The following is a 9,165-nucleotide window of genomic DNA, read 5'->3' as shown; positions in this document are numbered from 1 at the left end:
ACGCTGCTGACAACAGCATCTCCTCTGACGGATTCTCCAACGACATCATTGCCTGGCTCATCCCCAACCAAACTATGACTCAAAGTTCATGGACACCTCAGACTATATCCTTCACCAAAGAAGAGTTAATAGTTAACTACATCCTTTTCCGAAAAGCTCTTTACATTTTCTGTGTCTTTTAATGCATCATCTTTCCCAACTTGAGTTTCTAGGTTATTATTAGTATATCCAGATTCTTTGGCATCAAGATTTGCAGAAGATTTAACAACTATATCCTTCTCATAAAAGCTCTCTACATGTTCGGTGTCTTTCAATTTATTATCTTGTACAATTTGATTTTCCTGGTTAATAACACCATCTTCAGATTCTTTGATGTCAAGATTCACAATAGAGAGATAACAAAAAATTTCTCCAAAAAAGCTTTCTACATGTTCACTCAATGCTGCTCAAGTGCAAACCCCAAAAAATTGATGTTGTTTTCGGCATTGCTAAGCAATTAGGAGTAGCATCCATTCCATCATCATTTACAACAACTTCAGATTCTTATGTCACCTACATTCTTCCTATGCCAAACGAAAAGACCATCTCAGATATATAATAGTTGTTCGGCCGGTACTGTTCCGATTCAAGTGGGATGCGATCGGCGAAAAGTGGCGGCAAAGCTACGCAGCTGTGAGGGATGGACTGTAAGGCGAGAGATGAGAGGGTGTAGGAGAGGTGGTGGGGGATAGGGAAGGGTAGGTCGAGGGAGAGGGAGAAAGGGATGGAGAGAGTTGAGGATGAGAGGATAGGGGAGAGGGGAGAGGGATGACAAGAAGAAGGGCTATTGAAGGAGAAGAGTGCGGTGAAGAGGAAGAGAAAGAGAAAGGAGAATAGGGTGGCTGATCGAGGGGTGATAGCGTGGCACATGATAGCTACGTCAGCATTGAAACAGGTGAGTCATCACAAAAAATAAGTTCAGGAATTATTATGGTGTCCGGATCGGAGCTCAATCTAAGTGACCACTGACCACTATAGTAAAAATGGAACCTCAAAGACCAAATTGAGTAATTCCGTGAATCTCAGGAACTATTATAGAAATTTACTCGCCAAACTCATGTTTTGATAGGGTAGGGCAACCGTGTAGCACCAGAGTTTTTTTTTTTTTTTTACACAAAATGAATGAGTGCTAAACTATAAAAATAAATATACTAAAATTAAAATTTTAAATTTTCAAACACATTTTTTTTAGTTTTACTTATTTATTTTATTTTGCACTCTTTGTGTGTATATACATACATATATATTATGGATATGTTGAAATTAAAAGAAGATTATGAAAAAATTATGTTGTGATTTTATTAGTTTTTATTTTATGTGAATTATGATTTGATTTTAATTATTATTTTAAAAAAAACTTAAATAGATTAATATTTTAACCCATTTTATTTTGATGGCCAAACCAACCACATTTTTGGACAAACCTTGGTGGGCATAACAGGTAATCCATTTTAAGATCCCTAGCTAATTATGAGAAATTAATACGCCTATTTTATCCAGTTTTATTTTTTTTATTTTATTTCATTTTGATTTATTCAAGACAAATTATCAATGGCGGCGCATTCATTGTTAACAATTTCGAAATAAATTTAGGGTTATGTTAGGTAACCAATAATTTTTTTGAACAATATAAATAATTACTAATTAAATAAAAATATATTACACTTCTAAATTATTTATCTAAATTTTAATATTAGAATAACCATCTGTATATTTAGTGAAATAAATATTCGATATATTTATTATTTATATTTTTAATATTTTTATTATCTACCTATACTTTTTACTTTTCCAAACGATGGTAGAACTCAAATTTATTTTAATTTATTCAAAAGTGCGTTATTTTTTTTCTCTTCAGAACCTTAAATTACAAGAATCTCATCTAAACTACGGTGGGGTATTTATTTAAGAAGGGTTGGATAAGCAAGTTATCATTTTTAATTAAAGAGTAAACACCCAACTCGGTCCCTGTCCATTTTTAATTAGGATAACGCGATCCCTCACCAAAAAACTAACATACGCCGATCCTTGTCTATGCAAAAAATCACTCATCGCGCTCCCTCCCGTTTATCCCCCGTCCATAGTTGACGGAAAAAGCTGATATGTCACTTACCGGCACTGATCTGGCAGTTAGGCCAAAGTTAAGTGCCAAGGTGGATAAGTGGAAATGGACAGGGGTCGATTTGTCCCCCTGTCACATTAAGAAACGATGCCATTGCTAGGTTAATAAGAAGCAAACGTCTCCTTCATCATTTCATAACCCCCCAAGCCCTAACTCAAATTTACAGAATAACCAAAACCCCTCAACCTTCTTCGTGCGATAGGACAGAGAGTGGTGAAAGTAGCAATTGTTGGTGCTGACAAGGGTGCTGACAAGGCCGCACTCGGAGGACTCCTCTAACGCCGCAGTTGACGGAGTGACTGACGTCGTGCAGTGGAGGCAGCTTGAGTCGGCATTCAGGTTAGTAATGATTCTGGGCATCAAAAACATCATTCTAATCCAATATCTGTTCTTAAATTGTATGTGGGTGTCTTAGTGTTCAGTAGGTTGAAATGGGTTGCCTGGTTGTTTATTATTATAAATGTTGTGATACTGAATGAATTTTGAAGTTATTAGTTAATTTGTTAAATTATTCATGCTAATTGTCAGTATTTTAGATGATTGGCACAGTGATGTTAAACTGTCATGAATTGGATTTTGATTAGTAAAAATAATTTTCAGATGGATGAGATTGAAGTAGTTCCTGTTTTCCATCATGGAGGAATTTTTAAGAGGAATGCACAGGGCAAATTAGAATATGTTGATAGAAAAGTCAAGAAGTGGCCACCTTTAGACATTGATTTGGTAAACTTCTTTGATTTTGAAACGTTACTGAAGGAGTTGGGTTATAGGGAGTACAAGACTATGTTTTGGTTTGATTGCATGGCACCTGATTTGGAATCTGGCTTACATGTAATGAGGGGTGATACTGAGATAAATGACATGAGGTCTAACAAGATTAAAAACAAGGGGACAAACGAGATTCATATCTACTTTGATTACCCGGTTAGTGTGCCAGAAGTTGTGGATGAGGAGATGCAAGCTGAGGAGATTATTATGAGTGACTCATCTTCCTCAGGTGATGGGTATGAAACAACTGAGGACGAGCCATATAAGCCACCTCCTCCAGAATATGAAGAGACTCATAACAGTGACGATAGTGAGGTACAGAAAAAGAAGGAGAGATTGAAGAAAAAGAAGAAGAAAATGGTGTCACCAAGGAAGAGAGCTAGTTAGGGTCCAGCTGGGGAGGTGAAGGATGGACCAGATGGTGAGGTTAAGTCTGGCCCAAATAGGGATTTAAGCAAGGATGGCCCAACAAAAAATAGGGATAAGCCTGGACCAAGTAAAGGTGGTCCATGACTCCATGTTATTCTCCAAAGACAGCCAAGAAACGGGCTTCCAAGAGGTATTCTGGTAGGAGGAGGAAACATATTCTGAGGGATGGAAAAACTGGGGCAGAAGGTGCAGTAGTTGATGGGCCTGAAGCAGGTGGTGGTGTGGAGGCTAGACATGGACTGGCTGGGGATACAATGGCATCAAGTTTTGATATTGTTGGGGAAGAGCTAGACTCAGATTATGAAAAGCCTTATGAATATGAGAGTGAAGCATTTAATAGTCCGATGTCTGACGATGATGAAAACAGGACTGCATTTGATGCTTTTAATGAGGAGACAGAATATGGGGAAGTTGAATTTAAGGTGGGGCAAACATTTATCACAATGAAAAGTTTTAAGAATGCACTAAAGGACTACTTTGTGTATGAAGGGAAGGATGTGATGTATCTAAAGAATGAAAAGAAGGGGGTGAGGGCTGCATGGGCAGGAGAGAATTGTCCTTGGTTGATTCTAACCTCTTGGAACAGTGCTGGGGGGTGTTATCAGGTGAAGACACTGGTTAATGAGCACAACTGTGCTAGAGATTTTGGCAGTAATCTAGCTAGCAGAGAGTGGGTGACATCAAAGTTGGTGAAAAGACTACTGACTCAGCCTGATTTAAAGCCTAAACAGGCAAGGGATTATATGATTGAGGAGTACAATATACATCTTAGTGAGAAAATGATAAGCAGGGGACTGAAGGTTGCCAGAGAGATAGTTATAGGCAACGAACAAGCTCAGTATGGAAAGCTTCGTGACTATCTGATGGAACTACACAGGAGTAATCCAGGAAGCACAGCTATGATTGATGTCATACCTCAGCCAGAGTCACTGCCACTGTTCGACAAATTGTATATAAGTTTGGATGCATGTAAAAGGGGTTTTATAGCTGGGTGCAGGCCTCTAATCGGGTTGGACGGGTACTTTCTCAAAGGTTACTATGGTGGACAACTATTATCTGCAGTGGGGCAAGATGCCAACAACCACTTTTTTGTAATTGCGTATGCTGTGGTTCCGAACGAATGCAAAGACACCTGGGGCTGGTTTTTGTTAGTATTGAAGCAGGATCTGGGGGATTGCACTGAGTTGGGACTGAATTTTATCTCCGATCAACAAAAGGTCAGCTCTAAACCCTGCTAATTAGTTACTTGTGTTGAATAATTATGTATGATCTACGCTCTGATTTGGTTGGTAATCTCTGTTTCATTGAGATAAAAAATTTTTATTTTTCATTTATTAGTTGAGAAATTAATTCTTATGAGAGACTTTTTGCATGTTTGTTTATTCTTCTGTGATTTGAAAGTTGTAGTAGTTAGGTGATATGTTAAAATAGAATATTACATTTTCACAGACTTTGCTGCATTACTTAGTTGTGGAAAAGGAAAGTAATGGGTATGTTTGTTGCTAATTATCAAAAAATTGCTTTGACAACTTGATTTCAGAAACTGGAAATAATTTTAATTAGAAGCTACTCTTATTTTTTTGGTGAAAAGGTTAATTGATTTTTTTCTTTAATCTATACAATTATTATTGGCCTTTGCAATTCGTTAGCATGGTCTAAAGGGGTTCACTCAAGAATTTTTTCTTAAACAGATTTGATTGTGTATTAAATTTAGGACACCACTGTGATAGATAAGAATATGGTGATTGGTTGGTTTGTCTTCAGTTTCTACATGTGATAAGTCTATGAGAAGACCTCAATGAAATCAAATGAAACCTTAAAAAATTTGCAATATGATACAGGTGTCATGAAAACGGAGTGAAACTACTTGGCTATATCTACATGAATGGTTCAATTAAGAATTTGAGTGATTATGAGATTTGTTCTTCCTGGCCATGTGACTAAAATGGAACCATCATTATAAAACATTACTGTGACATTTTAATTGGATTTACAGTTATTTGTTGTCATAAATTTTATTAAACATGTATCAATAGCTAACTGCAACAAACAGCCTATTTCTTAGTTTTAATGATTAGCTAAGTACTTCTTGTTATCATTTATACTGATAAGGGAGAAGTCATGCATCACTTGCCAAATAGGTTTATTATTATATTACTATGGTTACATGTTCTTGCAAAATTTAGCTATCATGAGATGCTGTGCCTTTATTCATCTCTTTACTCCTTGACATACTGAGTTCGTTGTACCATGTGATGTACTATATTCTTGTGAAAACTATATGTTCTGAGTTGGGTCAAGAGCCAAGTTTGGAGTATATAACCCCGCAAATTTAGAAGTAGTAAACCAGATAAAATGTACTGAAATTTCTGTTTGAAAGATGGCACTCTGTGAAGTCCTAAATGGCACTCTGTGTCCTGTCATATGGATTTGGATGTTTTATTAGCATTCATTGAGATAAAATTTTTTTATTTTTCAGTTTATTAGTTGATGAATTAATTTTTATGTACTTTGAAGCCATTTTAGTTCGTCTCTATCAAAGTAGAGTCATGACTCATTAAGTAGCATACACCATTGCCTTTTGAGTGGCTTCAAATAAGTAAAAGAAAAAATGATCTCAAAACATTTTTAGCGCTTAAGCAATACAATAGTCCAAAGTGATATATATCATTTTATGAAACAGATTGATATGACAATTTTTAGATTTCAAATGAAATGAATGAAGCATTAGAAATTTAATATTTTCCATCATTGCTAATTAGAATTTTCTAATCATATCATGTCCTTGGACTGATACAGGAGTTAGCATTGGCTTTGAAGGAGATATTTCCGAGAGCTCACCATAGGAATTGTGTACTACATATCTGGAAGAACTTCATCAAGCACTTCAAAGATGAAGAGACAAAGCAATTGGTTTGGGAATGTGCAAGGTGCACCACACACACTGAATTAGCTGCTGCGATGGAGAAGTTAAAGCGAGTAAGCGCACCAGCATGGGAGTATATGCAAAAATTTGATCCGGCTGTGTGGTGTAAGGTGTACTTTAGTCATGGGTTGAAAGTGGACAACATAACTAATAATATGTGTGAAGTATGGAATGCAAAGATTGTGGAGCATAGGGAAAAGCCTATTCTAAGCATGTGTGAAGGGCTGCGGTGCTACATAATGAGAAAGATGGCAACGCACAAGAAGAAGTTGGAGGCTCACATTGGACCACTTGCACCAGTCCAACATAAGAAGTTGGATCAATTTATCAAGCCTAAGAGTCATAAATGGAGAGCTATATGGGCTGGTGATTCGGAAAGAGTCCTCTTTGAGGTTCATTCTCAAAACCATAAAGTGGGTGTGAATCTCCACAAGAGGACATGTACATGCAATGTATGGCAGTTGACTGGTAAGTCTAGTTATATAGTCATTGGATAATTATTTAGTTGTTATAATTTTTGGTTTATCATTATATTTTCATTGGCTTTTTCTAATTCTACATCAATTCGTTATTGTACATAGGAATGTCTTGTAGACATGCCGTTGCAGCACTAGCTAAAATGGGTCTTAAGGCTGAGGATTTCATGCATAAGTGGCTAACTATGGAAGCCATCAGAGCAACTTATTCACATTGCATTAAACCAGTCAACAGTGAAGAGTACTGGACACCTACTAATGCACCAAGGCCACTGCCTCCCACTATCAAGAGAGCTGCTCATAGACCTAAGATGAAGAGAAGAGCCGATCCAGTTGAGAGAGAGATGAGCACCACCAAGGCGAAGAAGACATTTGTTGTTACTTGCTCTAAGTGTGGCCAAACAGGCCATTACTACAAGACATGTCCGAATGCAGCACAAGATCCCAACTGGAAGCCTATGACTAAAAAGGAGAGACGAGCACAGAAGAAGACAACAACTCACAAATCATCAACTGATCCAACAACAAGCACTGATCCAGCAACAAACACTGCTCCAGCCACAAACACTGATCAGGTACAATGTGTTAGCTTTAAGAATTGACTTGTTCTAAACAATAACTTCTTTACTCTATGTTTGAGAATTGAGGTACAATGGCTGTGTCATGTACTGATTAGGTTTATATGTTGCTTTGGAATTGAGAAAGGTTGTGTTATGTACTGATTAGGTTTATATGTTGCTTGATTGAGAATGGCTGTGTTATGTACAATGGCTGTGTCTGAGAATTGTCTTTTGTTGCTTGCTTTCTATAATATATTGAATTTTGTCACAGAGCAAAGCCAGAAAAGCTAAGAAGAAACTATCCAAAAATCAGAGAGAAGAAATTTCAGTTTCGCAATCTGCACCACCAGCTGAGGAGGTAATTTTTTTTCTATTGTTTAAAAAAACAAAACCTGTTTCATCCAACAAATTATTACATCTCAATCCCTTAAATTTTTCAATCATATAGCTGATAAACCTACATTGTTACAGGCTGCAGGAAAAAATTCCAATGACAACCCTCCAACAGTTAGGGAGAAGCAGCAGATTGTTAGGCCTCCAGCTCCATCTTTCGTGCCTCCACCCATACCAGCACCGGGGCCAACCTTATGGTTCAAATCTCAACCTTTCTAAGCCCCAAACCTGATGCCTCACAGCTCACAGCTCCAATCAAATGACTCAATAGCTGCGAAGACTACTCTAGGAACCAGTCATGATGCGATTTCTGAAGAGACGATGGCAGCTGCAAATTCAACTACAGCATCACGACTTCTGAAATTTGTGCCAACACCCGGCTACCGGCCTCCAGGACTTAGGCCTCCTAAGCAAGGGTGACACTTATAATAGGAATTTAGATATGTGATACTGAGATATGTGATACTGTTATTTTGGTATATTGAGACTTTAGTTTGAAGGATACAATTATGTCAGCAAATGTTTTGCTGTTATTTTGGTATTTTGGTATTTACAAATGTCTAAGTTTTGATTAGGGCCATGTTGCCTCTGCAATGATATTATCACTGTGAACATATGAGTTACATCTTTCTTGACAATATGAATATAATAGTACTTTTTGCTATGCTTTACAAGGTTTACTTCAATCTATGTTACATGCACAAATATTTGCTGCTCTAATTTGCATTAAGTTCAGGTAACAAACTTTAAACACTCATCATAATAATTCATCTTCATATAACTTACATCCAAAATGTTTACATTTCCAATCTCATCTTGCCACACAGTTCTTAGATACCCTAAAGTTATTCATTAGGTTGCATACATAGTTGTCCTAAATAAACAGGCAACCATAACCCCAATCAAAAATGCAAAAATACTACAACCTAACCCCAAGCATCTACTTTCACCCATTTTTTCCTGCTCTTTCCCAATTGATTTTCTAATCCAATCAACCTCATTTCTAACTCTTCCACTTTGTCATCCACCGCATCACTGAGGCCTTCAAATCGCTGCTGGTTCTTCTGCAATACCCTTTTTGATGTTGTCTTCGAAAAATGCTCATTAAAGGAAGAGACATAATCATCTAGCCATACAAAAAATGAGCAACATCCTTCTGCAGTCTACATATAGACAGATACAAAAAGGTTAAAACCATGAACAGACCTGGAACTAAATATAGAATTTTTTTACATTCAACACAAAATTTTACATGAACATACCTTGAATTTAGGGCATCGTAAGAATAACCTATTCGGATTACTTTTGGTCCCAGACATGAACAGAACAGCATCAGACCCGCAACAGCATTTTGGGGAGACCCATCTCTTCTTCCTTCTACCTACAATACTCTCATTAGAGTTCATGCTATAACTCCAACTATCACCAGCTCGCAGGTTGGAGGATGCACAA

The 9,165-nt window shown here is 37.1% G+C and overlaps 1 protein-coding gene across 1 annotated transcript; it reads left to right on the top strand.

Moving 5' to 3' along the window:
* Positions 1-2,725: 2,725 nt before the first annotated feature.
* LOC148575306 (uncharacterized) lies at positions 2,726-8,133 on the top strand. The gene is made up of 7 exons (XM_088506165.1): positions 2,726-3,339; positions 3,450-4,575; positions 6,158-6,752; positions 6,866-7,335; positions 7,592-7,678; positions 7,792-7,910; positions 7,956-8,133. The coding sequence occupies exons 2-7, from the start codon at positions 3,613-3,615 to the stop codon at positions 8,131-8,133; spliced, it is 2,412 nt and encodes an 803-aa protein (XP_088362291.1). The 5' UTR covers positions 2,726-3,339; positions 3,450-3,612.
* The last annotated feature ends 1,032 nt before the right edge of the window (positions 8,134-9,165 follow it).

This window comes from Arachis ipaensis, chromosome B2 (assembly GCF_059453495.1).
Source record: "Arachis ipaensis isolate K30076 ecotype BB chromosome B2, ASM5945349v1, whole genome shotgun sequence".
Classification (NCBI taxonomy): domain Eukaryota; kingdom Viridiplantae; phylum Streptophyta; class Magnoliopsida; order Fabales; family Fabaceae; genus Arachis; species Arachis ipaensis.
This window is presented reverse-complemented; position numbering and strand designations above follow the sequence as displayed.